Source organism: Ciona intestinalis, chromosome 11, assembly GCF_000224145.3.
Source record: "Ciona intestinalis chromosome 11, KH, whole genome shotgun sequence".
NCBI lineage: Eukaryota > Metazoa > Chordata > Ascidiacea > Phlebobranchia > Cionidae > Ciona > Ciona intestinalis.
The window spans coordinates 1,682,300-1,703,505 of record NC_020176.2 but is presented as its reverse complement, the minus strand read 5'-3'; the positions used below and the strand labels follow the sequence as shown (position 1 = coordinate 1,703,505).

Genomic DNA, 21,206 nt, shown 5'->3' with positions numbered 1-21,206 from the left:
AAGTTAACCACTAACCCCTATAACCTATAAGTTAACCACTAACCCCTATATAGGGGTTAATGGTTAGCAAACAAGGTGGAGGGAAGATTTTTCACTAGCACCAGAAACTTATGGGAAATTACCTAACCCAGTTGACCCAGTGGTTCCTTATTCCTGGTTTTATAAACTGTTGGCCAAACAAAATTACCCCCCCCCCCCAAATAATAGCCTACAATGTTACACATGTGGTAATTTAAACGTGTGCATATACCTCTGTTATACTTATTATCGCTGTCTCCCCATCAAAGGATGAATAAATTGCTGTAATAAATAGTTATGAAACAAATTTGTTTGATCCAGAGCCTGTTTTTTGTTTTATTTTATGTCTTTGTTTAAGTAACTCTCTCTTACAGAGCTTGTGTAAATTGCCATTGGTGCATTCTTTCGTGTTTTCATTATTATAACATTACTGTGTTTTGTGTGGTGTTGATTGCGTGGGCGTGACGTTGCATTTTGTAGTATAACAAATTTAGTTGCTGGTGGTTAAGTACCGAAGTGGTCGAACATTTTTAAACGGGGAAAATTCTACACATTTATATATTTATGTTTCTTGTTTTTGCAAATAGCCTAGGTCTGCCTAGGCGATATGAGGCCTAGGATGTTATAAAACTGTAGGCAATATTCACTCAATTTTGCAAGAACACGTATACTTCACATATTAAGTACATCTTGAAGATTGAACATCTAAGCATTATTATCAGAAGATCAACACTTGTGACAAAGAAAGTACCTGGAATTACACTACAATCACCGTTATCTATATCATGGAATGTATCACGTACTACAACACTTCTACTTTTGCTTAACAAACAATATTACGAAACGCGTGTGTAATCTAACATTCTAATTTTGAATTGCTAATCCAATTGAGATATCTGGAGACCCTGTAATGGAATGCTCTGCTGAAAAAATGTTTCCTACTACGTCATTGATAACATCTAGTGTAACTCAATCAACCAACAGCGAGCAAGATATATATAAATGTAAGTACTGTATGTGTGATTGGATAAATGCTTGACACAGTTTAATGCTTAGGTTGGTAATACTGTAGTATTCTTATTTCAAAACTTTGAATCATCCTGCCTTGGAAGCATAAATTGATTAGGTTACATTTAACTCAACTTTTTTTCTAATTTTTTTTCCAGCTCCAAAGAAAGGAGATGTAATTCATTCTGGTCATTTCATGGTTTCTTCTGTTGCTGATGATGGTGATGAGCATGAGGAAATTAATCATGATCGTGACTCTCCAGTTCATCATGAACAGGCTATCATGATAAGGGGGCATGGTTATGACTTTTCAAATGTCAACAAAGAAACTAAGGTAGAATCTTAAGTTTCATAACAAAATTTAGGATCTGACCTGCTGTATCTTATATTAATGTAAGTATTATTAAAATAGTTATATATATATACACTATATATATTCACTTTTTTTAATATTTGCCCGATACCCACATTGCCTGTTTATCTAATATAGTAATTTTCATTTAGAACATCTACCAGTTTGGTCCAAGCCATTCCAACCATATCACCATTGACTCGTCACTATCTCGATTATTCAAGTGCATGTCGTTGGCATACAGGGGGTAGGTTGTTTTAAATGTTAAAAATGCTTGAGTTTTGACTTTTTTATCTAAAAACATTTTGCTAAGTAACAAATTGCAACATCAGCATATTTTACTAAACAGTGTTTCCGTATTCATTTCTTTATTTAAAGGTCAAAAATACTATTTTATATAGCTGTATTAAGTGTATAGTATATGCTGTAACACTTTAAAACAATCTTTGATTAAAAATTCCTTATATATATATTATATGTATATAAGTTCTACACCCGGCAACACTGTGATTCTTGAACCTGCCGTCTTATTCAGGTTTTATTAAGTGGTACTATAGCACACACTATGTCCATGAGTTCTGTATGTTTTTGATTAATGGCGCATTTCTACTACTCTTAAATCATTAGCGCTTAGTTTGGTGCACAGGTTGAGCTTGACGATGAGCAGTCGGCAAATCCAAGCTTTTATCACTTCCTCCTTATTTATCCGTACTTTTCATATTATTTTGCATTTTATCTCAGTGGCAAGGTGGTTTCTCCAAAGTGGAAAAACTTTAAAGGTTTAAAACTGACAGTGAAAGATAAGATTCGATTGAACAATGCAATATGGCGTACATGGCATATTCAGTGTGAGTGGGAAATTATTGAATAATTTTGTTATAGGCTATACATTATATTACTAATTACATAATAAAATCTTAACCTTTATTCCTTTTGTAAAAACATTTTTAAACGAAAACATATATTATTTATATATAAAGTAATATTATACATTTTTTTAATTTTGTAAAACATTTTAATGGTAGGTACCAAAAGTTTTGGCCCCAAAACATTACTTTTATACAGCAAGCATCTGCCTTTGTTAATATTGGTATCTTTGGTTTGATCAGTTATTCCTAATTTTGACTGACAGTCATCGGCGGTAAACTAATCTTATGTAAAAATGTATCTACATATACTTACGATAGGCCTACTTGTCCTGTTTTCCAATGACAATTTAAGCACTGCAAACAACTTTTCTAGCCTTGGCTCCATGGCTCACACATTCCTTGACCTGATGTTATCTGTCTGTTTCATAGATGACAGACCCCACATGATGTTTTTAAACAAGTTATTTTGTTGAGTACATAAATACCACATAATGTACCGACCACCAATAGATTGTTCTTTTTTATAGTTTTCAAATTGAAATATATATTTATAATCGGACATTGTTGTTAGCTAAAATATATTTTTTTCATTTTCATTTCTCTTTGTTATTATGATAAATAGAAAATGACTTGGGTGTAAATGATAAACACAGCAGCTTAAAACAACCCATTTCTTTATTTTAAGCTATTTAATAATTGGAATTTTGATTAGCCTTTAAATTAGAATTTTTATTTATTCTTTGTAGATGTGATGCATCGCAAAAAACCGTCTCTTATCCAGTTTGCAACTCCATTGGAAGCAGATTTGGAATGTGATTTACATAATCGGCCAGAGGTAAAACTGTTAAAAGTTTTGAATTATGTGGAAGCTCCAGCAAAAGTTATTTAGCTGTACACAAACATATGGCTAGACAAACTTATATAGGCATTAAAGCCTATACAGAATGCAGCTTATGATATTGCATTTTTGAAAGTTTTAAATTACCACATCATGGAATCACGCTATTATTATCCGGGAAATAATGCGACCTTCTGGCGCATAATGCCACTAAAACCAAGACGTTTTGACAAATAAGGTTCATGATAATGAAAATATGCAACCGGAAATAGCTACTTAAAACTCTTTCACGAGGATAATGGATTGCTTTAGTAAATTTTCTGTAAACACAATATATGTAGAGGATACAGACATTACTGTTTAAATTGTTAGAATGTAATTGTAATTTGTTAACCCCAAAGCAAGGTTGCAAAAACAAAACTTAAGATATATTTATGAAATACATTTCCACTTCTCCAAAATGTTTTCATAGTAATATAGAAAGTTGACCCATTATCAAACTTAGAGAAAAATCCAGATTTTGAATCACAAGATATAAGAAGTTGTACATTGATAAAATGTGTAACTGTAATTAATTCTTTCCCTTCTCCCAAAACTGTGCAAACAAAATGTTTGTTTTGTGACAGCCAATGTTCTAAGGATAATCTTATTGGTGGTTGGTTAATCTTTAATGAAACATCATGATTTTGTAACACAGTTTTTAAAGCTGGCTGGTGTTATAGTGTAAAATTATGATAAAAACACATTTTGATACCATTGTATTTATTGATAAAAAAAGAATTTCCTACTTCTTTGAGTGAATGTAGCATTGTTTTTAGTTTCGTAAATTCTGAGAAACGTTCTTGTCAGCAAATGCTCTTGTCTTACACAGCAAGTTCGAAGTGCTGTAGAAGTTGTCTCTTGCTTAAATACATTTATCAGTAGCTTTACGGGCTTAAAACCTAAATCTTTGACAAAAATCAGATCATTTTTTTAACTCACTTATACAACATGTCTCAATGCCTACCAATGGTAGGCTACCATACTTTTTATCGATGTTGGGCGATTTTTTACTCTTTTTTTGTTGCATTGAATTGCTTTAAGTTAAACTTAATGAATTTGTTTTTTGGGGCTAGATTACAGCTACACACATGTCATGCCTGCATTTTTTGTAACAAATTAAAACTGCTTAAATTAGTTATTAGTCTAATGAGATATTTTGTTCAATATTGCAATTGTGTTGATTTTTATTGTTTTACACTTAACTTTGAATTATACATAATATTGTCTTTTTCTCCAATAATTTAAAAATGGTATTGGGTGTATCATTATAAAACAATTATTTTGAAAAGGCCTTAAATGCTTAAGAATTGTATTGCAAGTTCTATATGTTTAATATACTTATTAGTCTATAGAAGCTTGTAGTTGTTAAAGTATTATTTCTATTAGTGTGTTTCACTGGTTTACTTTCAGGCTGTGGTTATGGAAGGAAAATATTGGAAGCGAAGAATTGAAACAGTGGTTGCTGAATATAAAAAATGGAGAGCTTTTTTCATGGAAAAGGTTTGTCAAAATTAACTATAAACTGTTGTTTATGAATAGACTTCAGTTGTTATACAATGGTTGGAAAATTAATTTATGAAAATAATTGCCCTGATTTTCTCACTTTCTTTCAGCTTCGTCTTTCAGAATATCCAGGATTGACTGTGAGTTAAATTTGTACCAAAATGTCAAAATCGTATAGTTCAATTTTTTTTAATGAATTTGAGTGCAAGTTTTGCAGTTTGTACCATGAAACTATAAACACTTTTTGCAAAAACTATATGTTATTTTCTGTTTCAAAAACTTTATATATAGTTGTTTTTGTATTCTTACATACCCTACCTAACATTTTTGAAATTTTAAATGGTATTAGATATCTTTACATTGCTGATATTTCTTATACTTTTATATCTTCCATTAAATTAATATAAAAATAGGAAAAGTATGATTTCATTTCTTGTGTGTCATAGTCATATTACTCCATTGTTGATATGTATATATATTCTTTGCTTTTTATTTAATTCAAACAAAAAATAGTTCCTTTTTTATAGGCCATTAAAATGTAATGACTTACTTTGTTATTTATAAACATAAAAATTTGCAAATTAGCAAATATGCCTTAATCAAGTGAACATTGATATAATAGTTAAACTAATAATAATTAATATTGTGCAACAGTGGGTATCGGATATACAGAATTCACCCAGTAGCGACCACAACCTTGAATCTCATCGTCGATTCGAAGAACAGAATGCCACAGATTTTACGGACACATTGTTCAGTAGTTTGTCGAACCAACCATTTCAGTTTCCGAACCCCAGAGAAATTGCAATGCACGCTACAAACTCTGATATGATGCAACCAGGCTTGTTACAACTACAACCAATGATGGATGATATGGATTTTGATCCATTGCAAGGTATTTAAACATAATAACATTTGATCCATTGCAAGGTATTTAAAACATAATAACAATAGTCTGTTAATTTCTACCAGGCTTAATGTAAATCTTTTAGGGGATCATGTTTTCTTTGGAAATACACTGCATTTTTATTCCAGATTAGCTCCTAAAAAGTTGTTTACATATTAACAATGCATTACAGATTATCAACCAATTATGCAAATGAAAAATAGGTTACTTTAATGTAAAAATGTACATATATAAATATAGTTTCCAATTTTAATAATTTATAGATGTATATTTAATTAAACCAAAATGAAAGTAAATTATTATTAAGAAAATGAACAGATACATAAATATTTCATAGTCAATTCATCTGTAAGTATTTTCATACCAATGTTTCTGCAATATAGTAAGTCATTTTTAGCCTGATGAGGCCTGTGTGAAGAAAATTGACAAATTTTAGTGTAAAAAGTTTTTTTGCTAAAAAGACTGTATTAGATTAACTCTGGAATCATGATAAAATGTATTTCTTGCCCCACCCAAATTTTTTTCTGAACAGATTTCTTTGCCCCACCAAAAAAATCCAATACAGGATTTGGAACAGGACTCCATCATAATGATCGAATTGCTGAAGAAGGATTTATTTCTCACGGAATAAACCAGATGATTGATGCTTCTCATATAGAACCCATACAAGTAAAGATATTTGTTACCTAAAGCTACTTGCAGGACATAATCTTAAAATTGTTGTAGACTAGTGTTCTTTTTTAATAATTGTATGATTAAATGAATAAATGAATGTATTTTTTTATATGTAGAAGTTTTTGTGGCCCTTATTTCATATGGCTAATGCAAGGGACTACTAAATAAATAGGAAGAGGTTTTTGTAGATATGGTCAAGGGTAGTGTTTTGAAAAGTTTAAGACTGCTTGCTTAGTTAGTGTTTATAAAACCCTTTTATATTTGCAGCAAAGTAATGAGATAGCGATGCAATATGCCCCTCATCCCCAGTTGAAAGTAACAACTCATTCTGACCCGATTTTCTCTGCATTCAACATCACTCAATATTGTAAGTAGGACAAAATCTAATTTTTGTAACATGATCTCTAAAAATTTTTGTTCACCATCACAGAAAAGTTTGTGTTAATTAAATATCATCCAACTTTTCTGTATGATTAAAAAATCTGTTTTATGCCTTTAAAATATTAATATATATATTTTAATAACCAGCTGGATTGAACGTGGATGTAGCACATGCTACAAACATAAACCAACATCAAACTATCGATCCAACGTTCAAACAATATCCCTCACAAAATATGGGTGTACCAAAACAAGTAAGTTGAAATATTCTTTAGGGAAGTTGCAAGCCAAAAGAATCTAGCGAGGTCCACAGGTGTGAAGGTAATTGGCCAATCCTGGCTCTAGGAGTAGGACCCATAGAAGTCAAACTTTGTTAATAGAATATAACACTAATGATTATTTTATATAAATGAAAACTGAAATTTTCGACAGCTATTTCTAAATATTTCACAAAAAATAAGCTCAATGAAAAAATCCAAAGAAAATTGTTAAAAAAATAATTATATCCTTGTTAATATATCAAAAGAAAAAGTTTTTATTTGTAATTTCATTGTCTTTTTTTATAAATAAAAAAAAGAACAACATGGGAAACAATCAAAGTCAGCAAACGATGCGTTATACTTCTCAAGAACAACCAGGCTTCTCAAAGATAAGTCAAAATAACTTGCCCAATAATCGGATTATTTACACCCAACCACAGGTTAGTTAGTTATTTGTGGTTTTTAAAAGGTACATATTGTTTGGTTGCAGGCTAGTGATTCACAAATACTTTAAAAAAGTGTTGTTAATATAAAGTAATTTTTGGTTGTGTGAAATGTGGCTTCGGAAATTAGGTTTTTAAGCTTAATTGGTAATTTAAGCTTAATGTTTGGGTTCTGCCACAAAATCAGTAGGAATGATTGGACTTAGTTTTAGTTCCCGTCAAGAATTAATAAAAATCTAATTAACATCAAGATATTATACAAAAGTTTGTTTTTTTTACTTAAAACTTGACCCACCAATCTATGAGAGAGCCACATGCTGTGGGACATTTGTGGATACTTGTGTGTTTTGTTTGCATAAATAAATCTCTTTTATTCGCACCTCACTAAAAGTTCTGCAGACATCACTACAAATGGAAGTTCTTCAAACACCAGCCCACCATATTGGTTCAACCTTGGTGGAAAATAATCCAAACCAATACGCGACCATCCGCCCAATGCAAAATATTAATGAAACTTATAACCAACAGCAAACTGTGTCAAACAACACGGTGCAATGGATGCCATCCAATAACGGTATTTACTGTTTCTTTTTCATGTTTTAGATTTTGAAATTTTCAATCTTTTGATTTTAAAAGCTTTGTTTTCTGAATTAACAGTTGTTTTAATATATATATATTTCTTATATTTCTCATGTCAGCATTAAATTAACTGAATTATGTATGAAACACATAAATCATACTGATAGCAGTAGGCAAACATCAGTATTCATTAAAGTCAACTTTTTTCACCTGTATATTATATAGCATACTAACAACTTTACTTTTTGCATAAAATGCATTTTTTTGCATAAAATGCATTTTTTTGCATAAATTGCATTCGCAAAAGTGTATGTTTTGTTGCATGTTTTCCTTAACATCTGTTGCATGCTTCAGATCCAAATATCTCAGCTATGGAACAACAGCAGTTTGTTGCTGAACTTAATAACACAGCTATGTCCCTACAAAACCAATTAAAATCAGGGTCTAGTGTTACACCAACCAAGGTTCATGGTATGGATTTGTTGAAGCATCTGCTGAGTACCAGTACGTGTTTTTTATCATAAACTTGTAAAGTTAGTTTGTAGGTTGTAGCTCACACTTGTTGATGGATCAGACTCTACAAGTGTTTTTTTTTATTTTTAAATATAGGATGGGGGGAGATTGGACACATTTTCATTCTATTTTCTTGTTAATATAGTAGGATAGAGAAAGATTTGGACACTATTTCATTTCTAACAAAGAACGCTCAAGGAATTTTAATACCATATCTTCACAACTCTTATAAACAGTAGTTAATTGTTTAAAATACGATCAGAATATTTGGATATTACTTGCTAAAAGTGACCTGTTTTCCCCTACCCTACTATATTTAAATCTCTTTATTTTTGTGTTTTAAATGGGTGTTTTAGTTTTATTGTTATTGTTATAAGTGCAATTAAATTGTTTGAATGAAAAGGTTTGCATGATTTTCATTTCTTTATAGATTGCATGTTACTTTATCTGTAGCTATTGTTTTGTAGATATGTTAAAATATCATTGTTTTCCAATTATTACATCAAAATGACATTTATCTGAAACGAATTATCTCTGAAAGAAATAAAAAAAATAGTAGTTATAGAAGACACTCTTTTTCTGGTTGTGTAATTAATTTATAAATATTCTATGAGAATATTGATTACCCATATTTTGCCCTATTTTTAAACAAGTTTTAGAATTATTTTAAATTGTAAGGTATTTTCACTAGGCCTGCAACAGACTTATATTTTAATCTCAAAATAAGGTTAATTATTGTCATTATCAGGTTTAAATATGCACCACACAAAATTTTGGATATTTTAAATTTCAATCCTTTGTTTTTTCCAACAGAACCACATGGCAATGGCCAGTCACTTCCAATGACAAACGCACCAGTTCAAACTGCAAAGAAACCAGTAAATATTAATTTTTTATAAAATTTTGTCTTGTACAACTGATAATAATAACTTGTTTATCTTTGTGAGGCTGGTACCTTAAACGCACTTTAAATCCCTTGTCGCTTACATTCGGGACAGCGACAGGCTCTAAAAAACTAAGACCATGCAATAGCAGTAACACCCTGGGTGCTGGTGTAAGTGGTATTTCGGGTGTAAATCTTGGACCCCTAGCCTGCTATGCTGCAGGATTAGAATAGACCACAAACATGGTTGTCCAACTACAATATATGCAGTGTGCATTATGCTTCTGCTGCCTGCTTGTGTGAAATCGTATGGAATCAATTACCATTAGTTATCTTTTGCTCAAGAACGCTCACAATTGAAGCTGCATTGAGGTATGTGAAGGCAAGGCAGAGCGTGGGTTTACTCTTGGAAATTTGTTTCTTTTTTTTATTCACCATTTTATTCCAGCAATACAAACGAGTGGCAAATGTGGTGAAAGATCACCCATCGTCCCACCATGGTAACCAAGCAATAACACCATATGTAACACCAAACAAACCAGAATTCAAACCACAGCAAAGTTTATCTCAACCAGATGTGGAAATCGAATTTCGAAAATCTGGATTGAATGAAATGTTGGCAGAACAAACAACCACTGGTACTATTTTCTTACATTTACCTTAATTACAACGTACTAACATTTTTTATAGTTTTTTCATCTTATTTAAGTGAATGTTGCTCTGTTGTTAATTCCTATTTCTATTTTATTTTCAATTAATAGATCATATCTCGTTATATTGGAGAAAATAAATTATGAATAATGAATATATGCTTAGACAGCTTAGTAAATTAGGTTTTTAATTATTTACAGATGTTGCGACACCACTGCAAGACCCAATTGTAAGTTTCAAGAATTGTTTATTTCAACTTCACAACTAAATCATTAACTACAACATAATAAACCAAGAAAATAAAATTAATTATTATATGCTGTCATTTTTGTAAGAATTGTCTGACAGTTTAAAATAACAACTCAGGCCTGCATTCGCTGTTGCGGGGAACCACTTGTTTGATTTAGATTATGGTTGAAATAATTAAATAATTAAACATAAATGGCTCGTTGTTTGTTTGCTAAGTGTAGTGACCATGCTTTTTTCTTCCAACTAAACGTAAATATGTTATTTACCATAAGCGTGTTTTAACAACTGTTGTTTTGTCACCATGTCCTGTCTTTTCGTTTTAATATTTTTTTGATTTTTGCTACCGTAATTGAAGACACAAATAAAGTTATAACTACATTATTACATGCTTGGCAGCAACGGTTTTTATTAATAAAATTCAAGTATTTGATACAAAATGACATTTCTGGTTTATTCAAAGTCATATTATCTCAGATCAACCGAACAAATTTGATTTCTGCCGAGCAAAAGCGGAGGTTTAATATCAAGGTTGGATTTACACGATTACAAAGTCTTATACCAGGACTAACAAGTCAAACTGTTTCCAAGGTTCGTGTCAGATTAATTTACGTGTTTCCCAAAGTTATTTTTTGGTAAAATTTTGAATTATGTTAGAAAACCTAACCAATTGTAGGTAAAGAGTAAAAATAATTAATTTTAATTCTTGAATAAAATAATTGTTTTAAATGATTTTTGTTAATTTCCCACAATAAAATGTTCTGTTTCTTTTTGTTTTATGTCAATTCTTTGGGGATATACGTTTATATATTACTTCTTGATATTGGACACAAGCTTTTAAAGCTGATGTACTCAGTACAGACTCAATTTCGATGTTAGAAATTTATAAATCTTTTGTTAAAGTTTATTTAAATTGATATAGTTACTTAAACAAGAATTTTGCATTTTTGTTATAGTTGGTAAAACCAGTTATATGTATTAACATGGATTAAAGGTTTTAAAAAGTTAGTTTACTTAAATGTCTCAATATTGTAGGTGAGCAAAGCTACAATCATGAGTAAAGCAGCTCAGTACATTAAAACTATGCAAAACGAAAGATTAAAAATGTCCGAAGAAATTCAGGGTTTAAAGAAAGAAGTTGATGTTTTGAAATCGGCAATCAGGTAATTTTTTTTATCGCATTCAGGTAATTGGATGTAGAAAATAAATGTAATATTAAGGGTTTCTGTTTTAATGAAAGTTTTAAGCCAGTGTTTCTGCTGCTATGCCACAACTATAAGGTTTTTGCGAATATTCGGACAGGTTGCGAATATTCGGACATAATATCTTTCAAAATCTGATCGGATTAAGAAGCAAACTGAAGCTATCTTATGCAATAGGAGTAAAATGAAAAAAATATTAAAAAATAAATTAATAAACTACACTAACATATTCTTAAGCACATGTACATTTAAAATCAACAAAACCAACAAGTCTCTTTAATTTTACGATCCTAAAGTAATATATCTTCTTTATCTTAGAGTAATTGGTAATGGAAGTAGTTTATTAGAAAATGTTGCCCAAATACCAAATTAGATTAAACAGTTCTTCCTGTTCTTTGTCATATTTATTTCCTGTATTCCCGCAAATTTCAATTCTCACATCTTAAATCTCTAGACTAAAATTGAATCGTAATATATATATATATATATTTATTCATAAGTTTTAGAATAAAGGTCTAAAACAAATATTAGCTCAATGAAAACAAACTGTTTCAGGCAAAGTTTGAAATTTACATTTATTCTTTTTAGTTCTTATATACGTGCTCTTTTATTGCAGCTGTACTCTCTTGTATGTTGTAAACATGATTTATTCAAACGCATAAAAACACTAATACCCTTTTTGCATGGTCACTTTTATGCGCGTAAGTACTCGCATATTTACTCGCAAAAGCAAAGTTAACACGCATAACGTCATAAGCGTGTTATCTGCTGTAGAAGGTTGGTTGTTACTCGCATTATGCGAGTAATGAAAAGTTTGGTGGAATTACAGTTTGACTTTAAAGAGCTTAATCTTTTTCGGGTATTATTTTTACAGTTTTAAGTTGGTAATAGCACCATAAAGTATAAAAACTTATTTTATAAACTAGGTTTAACAATATTGCGCTTAAGCAAGCTAACTCAATGTTGATACGCGCATAAACAAACGACCATGCAAAATAACGCGGTTAGCGAGTTATCATACGAGGAGTAAATGCGGATTGTTATTCGCATTAACTTTTTACCTTGCAAAAAGGGTATAAGTAGTTCAACTGCTGTCATTATCTATTCAATAGCAAGCAAACCCACTTTTAGTTATCATTTTAAGAAAAGACATAAAAACAATTACCTTATCGAACATTTTTTACCCTCTGGGTTTTATTTGCCTTAATAGTTTTTTTTATAAAACATGTCAGTGAGTGTCAACAGAAGCTTCCGGCAACGGGTGTACCAGTTGCCCGACCACCACTCGATGTAGCAAAGAGCAAGTTTGAAAGATGGGTACGAGAACGGACAAAACGCGACTGGAAATTTTACTTGTTTGGACTCGTAATTAATCCATGGTTTGATTCTTATCAACAAATGGTTTCTGTGACCGGTTCAGAAGATTTATGTCGAAGCGTGCTTGAGTGGGTTGATCAGAAGTGTTCGTTGCCTGCACTTAGACCGAGTAAGTAATTCATTATATACATATTATATATATGTGTGATCATGCAGTAATAAATTTCATTGTTGTAAAATTCAAATACAGAATTATTATGCATGGTTCCTGTTATTTATTGCAAGGTGCCTAATTTTAGCATGCTAAAACCTTCAATCTTTTCGCACACTGATTTTTTATATTACTTAACTTTACAGATGTATGTAAGAATACATCATATGAAATGACTCTTACGTAGATATATTGTTAATTAGTGATAATTCACAGTACACCCAAGCTTACTTCACAAACCACTGTGCTGCTGCATACAGTTAAAGCAACTGTAATCTACTGCATAAGTACCAGAAAATATTTTTTATGAAGTGTTAGTTAACACCCATGACTTTCTAAAAATATGTAAAAAAATCATTTTTCATCTCAATTTTTCTCAGATGTTGTCCAATCTCTTCAAGTACTTGGCACAACAACCTCAATTCTAACCAACCCTGCAAATCTACGGCAACAAATAGAAGATCGAGTTAATTCAGATGATAATACAAGGACGAGGTATTTAATTTAAAAGAAAAAGTACTCTGGGGTAAGATGGGATATCCATTTACTTAGTTCATTCTCCTCATATAAATTCTCATATAAATTGACTACCCAGTTTTACAGAGCAAATCCAAATGTAAAACAGCTCTTCCACCAAATTTTTTTTTTAATGAAGATTTTTTTAAACTTTTTATTTAAGTTCCTTTTCTATTCATTACATTAAGTGGTTTTAAATAAAAAAAAAATCTGAAAGAGCTGTTTTAGATTCAGATTATGCCCGGCAGAAACAATTAATAATTTTTTTTTTTTTCTAAACACCCATGTTAATCTTTTTGTTTTGGCAAAGTTGTTAGTGTCTGCTTGTAGCTTGGATTTTAGGGGTTTGAGGCTTGATGCCATTATCATTGTAGTCATGTGTTCTTGGGCAAGACACTTAACGACAATTTCTCCAACACAGTGGTTGCTTATGAGTTATCTAAACTGTCAACCACACATTAAAACCTTATTTTCCCCAAAATAATTACCGACCAAATTACACATGTGTGGTAACCTGTAAGCGGGCACGAGGTGTTTGAAACAGAAATCTGTGTTATAATGACTGTCAGTGCCTGTCATGCAACGATAAATAAGTTACATTCATTTATTGTGTGTATTAATTCTCTACCAGCTCAACCAAAAATCTTTTACACTTGTTTTACAGGCAGCCTACTTGAAACTCAGTTTTGAGGATACATTTGCTTAGATCACTGCACTCCTTAATTTGAAAATAAGATTCCGAATTGAATGAGTACAAACAGATTTCCCAATATAGCTCGTTGATATTTCACATTCAACCCACAGTATTGAACTTACCACATATTCGTTCCTTCCATAGTACATTGTTCGTTTGTTTGTTTTTTTACATAAATCAATTCGTTTAATTCATTTTTTTCAAACTTGGTGTTGGTACACATAGTAGTTTTGGTTACATAGCTGGTACCTGTGTGGTTTAAACTATAAGCTACCTATTCAAAAAAAAACAATTTCAAATTGACATATTGACATAAAAGAATTTATAAAAGTTAAGATTTCTAATGTAAACTTAAACCAAGAAAATAATTCATATGCTGTGCCATGGCTTTGCTTGATTGTAACTTTTGTAAGAAATGGCTGACAGTTTAAACTAACGACTCAGGCCGTTAATATATCCGCTGTTATGGAGCCACTGCCCCTCGTTTTATTACTTCCACGTTGCATGCGTGCCTTACAAGCCACAATATCCACCAGTTCCCTGTTTTCTACCATTCTTCCTATGGTGTGTTTTACATTCAAACTGCGTCGAGTAAGTAGAGTATTTTTCATGCGATGGTGTAACGTATTTAATTGATTTTAATTCTGCTGTGAAGATGAGAGCATTAAACTATCCCATTTTCACTCTGGTGAGATTAATTTCAAATATAACGAAAACCTGTTTATGTTCAAAGTTAATTGGTGGAGCAAATGAGTCCACTAAATGACAACATGGGTTCAGGGTTTGTCGCTGCTACCATTGTGGATGTATGTGTCCTTAGACAAGACATTTAACAGTAAATGATCCAACTTAACAGGTAATTTTGATACAACGCTAGTGATTCCAATTGATGTTAAAAAACAGTGTTAAAAAGGTGCTTAGATTAGAGGGTCATGCCAAAGAAAAAAATCGATTTTGTATTAGATAGCACCTCGTATGTTTTAACGCAATTTTTAAGTGGGTGTATTACCTAAAACGTTATTTGTTTTAATCTTTGAAATATGGTACAACATGCTTTTAAGCAAACTATCTTTCGCAATACCCACCTACTGTTACCGAGCACAAGGTTTATGATGAAACATAATCTCCGTGATTTTTTTATTTTCCTCGTTATCAAATGATGGTATTGCAAATTTAAAAGCAAAGGATTTTAACTGTGCTTACTGTTTACAGACAGTTGTTTGTTGCCAAATTCTCCAATAATATAGTAGGGTGGGGGAAGATGGGACACCTTTTGCACATAATATCCAGATATCCTGGTCGTGTTTTAAACAATTAACAACGGTATATGAGAGTCATGAGGACATAGTTTCATCTTCCCCCATCCTACTATATAGCCTGTTAACTGTTGCTTCCAACTGATAGCATATAATACGACCAGGTAGGATGGAACATGTATTCATTCTCTTTTCTCGTCTCATTTGGTAGTAAACTTCGAATAGAGAATTATACTCTCAAAGAGCAAAATGATATTTTTTTGGAATATATTCAAAAACGCGGGATTTAGGTGGTAAAAATTTTCCATCTCACCCCACAGTACTGTAACACAGACTACCGCATGTGGCAACTAAAACCTCAAAACAGTTACAAACCTTACACTGTTGTAACTACTACTTGTAACTACTACTACTCAAAACTATTGTTCTGGTGTAGCGTACAAGAACGCTTAGTGATCTTCTAATTCGCGCTAAACGATTGAATTTTGTGCCATATGGATGAGTCAAAACTAATTAACCTGTGAACGTATGGCTGCCTCCAATACACAATCTCCAACAAAACAAAGTTTCAACAATTGATTTATTTGTGTGTATTCTAAGCAACATGCCCACGGAAAAATACGTAAAACCAGGCAACAAACATAAATCACAAAATGTGGTTAATTGTTCGTTATTTTATTTCGAATGTTGCAAAAATTATTCGTATAACATTATAGCAATACTCTGTGAAATTCTTTTTTGTGGATAAATTAATAACAGGTTTATTGAGCTCCCTCAAAAACGGCCTTTTTTCCGCCCATTCCTTGCTTGGCTTCAATGTTGTCTCTCCAATCTTTAACCTCGGCCTTGGGAAAATAGCAACATTATGTTAATTTACTAGTTTTTTTATATACAATACTAAATTATAGAAAGCTAATATTTTTACTCAAATGCGCTGTTTAGAATTATAAACCGCGTGTATGTGAACCAGACAACTGTGTTTTATAAATATGTAAAGTTATTCATTTTTTATAATAATTTTTTTATATAAAAAATATAATAATATTTTTATATATCTTTTTTAAATTTTATAATAAAAAAGCCATAAAAAAGAGATTATAATAATTTTAAACGTCAACTTACGTCTTCCTTCTTCTCTCCTCCCTTCTTGACGGATTTGAGGTTGGATCGTAAATCCATGGACACTTTGTGTTTCGAACCAAGCAGAGCTCGCAACATCTGGTCAGCTGACATCCTTACACGTCTCAGTGGTGGTCGCTTGAATTTGCCACGAAGATCAAAGATTTTCTGGTTCAACTCTTCAATCTGTTCGAGGACGATAAATGTAGTAAGGTGGGAGAAGATGGAACGCTTTTTATTTTATTTTCTCGTCCGTTTGATAAAAACAAAGAACATTCAAAGAATTATAAAATTGTATCCTCACGACTCCCATACACCGTTGTTAATTGTTTACAATTGGGATAATATGTGCTAAAGGTGTCTCGTATTCCCCCACCTTACTGTGTAATGCGTTTTCAGTGTTTTTTCTAATTATTGTTTTAATATTTTTGTAAGTGATTTGATTTATACCTCAGTATCATTCTTCTTTACTCTTGCCTCAATGTCAAATCGCTGTTCATCAACTTTGTCGATTTTACCATGGAGTTCTCGGCAGAGATCCTGTAAGTGATAAATCATAAACTTTAGCAATTCATGCCCCAAAAATATCGTTTAACTCTAGGTATTCATATGGTAATGGTGTATATCGATATTATTACGATAAGGTAGGAGTGGTAAAACTTATGTGACTGGTGTTTTGATAGTTTGTTGATCATGCATGCCTACCATGAGTTCTTGTGATGACATGGAATTTAAGCCGCTAAGGGGCTCAAGTCGTTGACTCAGCTCAGCTTTTTTCGCCTCCGCCTTTTGTTCCATTTCTCGCTTCAAATCTTCTCGTGCTTTGTTAAGCATGAGCGACTTGAGCATCATCTTGCGCTGGTGGGTCATTTTGCGAACTCCGCTCTTGAAAGATTACATTGTTAGCAAAATGGTATGTTTCTGGTGCAGACATTATCATATATCGAAATTGGTGCGGTAATAAGTGAGGCCTCGCTAAGTATTAAATATTCCACTTTAAAAACGTAAATGTAAACAATCTATTTACTTCGACATCATTGCATACGAAGCATTTTCAGTGCGGCGCCGTTCTAGTTGTGTAGTGCAATACTCCATTAATTAAAACATTAAAGCGCGCGTTTAGTGTGAACATGCACGAGCCTCTGTGTCTATATAGTATTTAACCTTTTCTTCAACATTATGAGATTCTACTGCTGGTTTCGGTTGTTCTTTTACAACAGGTTCTTGTTTTACTGGCGGTACCTCAATCTACCAAACGAAAAGTAAGTCTAACGTGATTTGATTTTTGGTTTTATATTATACTGTGCTCTGTGTAATAACGTGCATTGTGACGTAACCTCGTCTTCTTGTTCACTTTCATCCTCACTGGTCGAAACCTCTGATTCAGACGATTCCTATATTTCCCAGTAAACGGTTTTATAAAATCATTTTTATCAATTTGCATTTTCACAACTTATAAAATAGCCTTCGAAGCATCACTAGAACTTAAATATCGACATACCACTGCGGCTGCTTCAGTTTTGCAATTAATGTAGTACTGGTAATGGGGGAAGATGGGGGAAGACCTGTAGCACTTACTACCCAAATATCCTGATCGTTTTAAAAATTAACAACGTTTTTTTGGAGACATAAAGATACGGTTTTATTTTTTTTTGTTTTTTGTTTACTACAAAAGGGGACGAGAAAATACAATAAAAAGGCGTCCCATCTTCCCCCACCTTACTATAGGCCTATATTTAAAATATCCCATCTTACCTCTTCCGACATGGTGCTGTTTTGCTGTGTTGCTAAGCCAAACTAAGACCTACTTAACCAATTGATACTGCTGAAGATGAAAATGCATTAGTGAACTACAAGGATATAAACGATAAAAATATAACTCTGCAATATTCCGTTTATACAGGTTGCATTCAGTTACTGAAGAGTAAGTATCTATTTAGACTTCCTAAAGGTTTTACGCAGGTACTGGTAGTCTTATCAGCTTGATAAATTCAGTATTGCGCTATAGTTATAAATCCTGATAAGTTATCACTATCACAACCCTGAGAGGATAAACTTATATTTAAATAAATATGCTTAATAGGCTTTTAATTTTAAACCCTTCAGAAAATCTAAATGATAAAAATATTGAGCATGATAAACTCAACTAAGCTAATAGTTAACCATAGTATTCATGGCCACTATGCGGCCCTTTCTACAAGAAAATTCTTTAAATTCACTAAGGGGTTCTTAAATGCATGAACCTTTCTCTGTGACTAAACAAGGTTAACAGATTCTTGATTACCGATGTTGGATGGATGCTGTAAGCTCCCTTAAATAGAATATCGAAGGACTAAACGAAGAAGAAGTTCTTGTTGTCTGGATTTAATATAGAACGAGTGTTGCCGCCGTACTAATGTAAACCTCTGGAAACTGCTTAAACTATAGCTAATTTCGGTTAAATTAACGAAATATGCTTATATCAATACTTTACATTGATTAAGTATAATATAATATAATTTTTATATTTGTAATCAATAAATTTGAATCACAGCAAAAAATCACGGGGAACACTGCTGCTCAGGCGATAACAGCTGCAGTATGACGTCACAAGCACCTACCCCGCTGTCGAGTTGACACGCAGCAGACGCTGTTATTGCGATGCCCTGCATGCCACTCAGTTGTCTCTTAAGAGTTTTCCACATTAATTATTACCAATATGCAGTTTTATCAATTTGAAACCCGTTTTCTAAATAATGTAAAACAAATCCAAATATTATCGAAATTAGCATCCGCTTTTTGCTGCTCGCCACGAAAAGTAAAGTCCTGCTGAAAATTGAGTGCGTTGATTTATTCAATTTGATTTCCTATATAGTCTGCTGGGGCGGCAGATGACCAGCAAAATGTGTATAAGTTTCAATTAGATTTTCCAAAACTTATCTTGTTTTTGTATCAGTATATTATATTTGAAACTACAAAGTGGGGCAAGATTGAAGACAAAGTTCAAAGGTTTAAAATTGAAAATTGGTAATATTTTGCAACTTGTAGTTAACCTAACTAAATTAAGGGGTTATGTCGCTGCCTGTGCTCTGTGGGAGTTTATTTGACCTTGAGCAAGACACTCGACGGCAATTGCCCCAACCCAGACACTCGACGGCAATTGCCCCAACCCAGACACTCGACGGCAATTGCCCCAACCCAGACACTCGACGGCAATTGCCCCAACCCAAATAAAAAAAAAGTAATCACCCACGAAGTAACATACTTGGTTACTCGTAAGCTGGCACGAGGTGTATGAAACAGAACGCCTGTGTTTTATAACGACTGTCGTTTTTCAGCCAAGCAAGGATAAAGCAAGTTATATCCGTTCATTCACTCATTCATTCATAATGATAATAGAAGATGCAGATATATTTTGTGGTGTTTTTATTATAGTTGAAGTAAAGAATGATAGGCGCTGGGTGACATTATACGTTGTATATACACTAATAATGTGAATGCTGTGTTGGTTTATTGTAAACGATTCTTGCGGTTAATGTTGATCAAGCGTCTCCATCGCTTGTAGTAACTTCTTCTACAGCTGAAACGTAAAGTTATGTATAGGATAGGTTGGGGTGAGAGTGTCCATGTTTTTATTTCGGTTTATATTGTCCTTTGTGGTATTAAACAAAAAATATTTACAGAGTTATCCTCATAACTCTCAACGAGCGTTGTTGGTTGTTAAAACACGATTGTGTAATAAGGGATAATATAGTAGGGTGGGGGAAGATGGGACACTTTGTCAGACGAGACTTTTTTTAATTTTCTTTTTACGGACCCCCATTTAATGATATTCAGGGAAATAAGGTTACAGAATTATTCGACAGTATTATCACGACTTTATAAAACGCTCGTCAAAGCTGATTACTGTTTTTAAATATTAAAAAAAATATGTAAAATAGAAACAGTATACTTTAAACAGGTAAAAAAATGCGAAATAGTAAGGTGCTATTTTTTAATGCTCGCTAAATGATAGTAAGACCGAATTTTTATTTTATTTTGCGTGGGAGAACGATTAAACTATAGTTTCATAGCTTCATAAACCAACCTGGAATATTTCTTACAGTTTAATTTTGTCTCATAAAACTAGTTTTAATTTTGTAAAAGAATACAAGAAAATAGGCAGGGGTCAATATGACTTTAATTTGAGATAAAAACAACAAAAAAATATCAGTTTAACATTATATATATGAAGTTTACATGGCAAGAAACTAGCACAGCCTGTTAAACTCGGTAGGTTAACTACAAGTTTCAGAATACTGCTAATGTAAATATATTTCAATTTAGAGTCCCATCTTCTCCCACATTGTAGTTTTGTATGTTTTCATTGCCAAACTTTGAAAGATTTCCTTTTAATTTAGTAATTTATACCTCAGGGGGTTTTCAGCTATAAGATACTGATATAATAAAAAGATAATATTTTAAAAATATATTCGAAATTTGGTCATTTGCACTTGGTGATAATTTAAGAAGTTATGGCTTGTGCCAAAAACAGAGTAGTAATACCCAATTTGTAGCAAAAATAAAAACTTTATCTATGGTTATTATCAATTTTCTGTTATTACAAGTTCATATACATTTGTAGGATACAATATTTATCCATTGACGTTCGAACATTACCAATTGTTATGCAATAATATAATGTATAGGTAACATGTTAAAAAATATAGCAGTAGGGCATGAAAAATAATGTTTAGACTTAATT

At 32.1% G+C, this 21,206-nt stretch overlaps 2 protein-coding genes across 5 annotated transcripts; one reads left to right on the top strand and one right to left on the bottom strand.

The window, feature by feature from the left end:
• The first annotated feature begins 600 nt into the window (after positions 1–600).
• On the top strand, positions 601–14,791 carry mlx (transcription factor protein). 4 transcript variants are annotated; one of them, XM_009861787.3, is made up of 22 exons: positions 601–1,022; positions 1,185–1,360; positions 1,531–1,625; positions 2,120–2,226; positions 2,994–3,082; positions 4,538–4,627; positions 4,741–4,770; positions 5,285–5,525; positions 6,070–6,206; positions 6,480–6,579; positions 6,741–6,847; positions 7,171–7,293; positions 7,696–7,870; positions 8,230–8,379; positions 9,202–9,266; positions 9,720–9,909; positions 10,123–10,151; positions 10,646–10,759; positions 11,204–11,331; positions 12,603–12,856; positions 13,279–13,424; positions 14,079–14,791. In XM_009861787.3, exons 1-21 carry the CDS (start codon positions 929–931, stop codon positions 13,404–13,406), a joined length of 2,622 nt encoding a protein of 873 aa, XP_009860089.1. In that variant the 5' UTR covers positions 601–928; the 3' UTR covers positions 13,407–13,424; positions 14,079–14,791.
• Positions 14,792–15,926: 1,135 nt separating this feature from the next.
• Positions 15,927–18,329, bottom strand: LOC100179388 (troponin I, slow skeletal muscle). The gene is made up of 7 exons (XM_002119086.5): positions 18,239–18,329; positions 17,821–17,877; positions 17,648–17,731; positions 17,189–17,368; positions 16,934–17,023; positions 16,487–16,669; positions 15,927–16,209 (listed from the first exon to the last, which is right to left on the bottom strand). The coding sequence occupies exons 1-7, from the start codon at positions 18,248–18,250 to the stop codon at positions 16,126–16,128; spliced, it is 690 nt and encodes a 229-aa protein (XP_002119122.1). The 5' UTR covers positions 18,251–18,329; the 3' UTR covers positions 15,927–16,125.
• Positions 18,330–21,206: the final 2,877 nt, after the last annotated feature.

What these genes read in the sequence shown, in the direction of transcription:
- mlx (XM_009861787.3), top strand. Translation starts at nt 929, where the DNA reads ATGGAATGCTCTGCTGAAAAAATGTTTCCTACTACGTCATTGATAACA. An exon ending in TTATTTACACCCAACCACAG is followed by an intron (nt 7,294 to 7,695) that starts GTTAGTTAGTTA and finishes AAAGTTCTGCAG; the next exon opens with ACATCACTACAAATGGAAGT. An exon ending in CACCACTGCAAGACCCAATT is followed by an intron (nt 10,152 to 10,645) that starts GTAAGTTTCAAG and finishes ATATTATCTCAG; the next exon opens with ATCAACCGAACAAATTTGAT.
- LOC100179388 (XM_002119086.5), bottom strand. An exon ending in CTCATAATGTTGAAGAAAAG is followed by an intron (nt 17,369 to 17,647) that starts GTTAAATACTAT and finishes TAATCTTTCAAG; the next exon opens with AGCGGAGTTCGCAAAATGAC. An exon ending in TAAAGAAGAATGATACTGAG is followed by an intron (nt 16,670 to 16,933) that starts GTATAAATCAAA and finishes GTCCTCGAACAG; the next exon opens with ATTGAAGAGTTGAACCAGAA.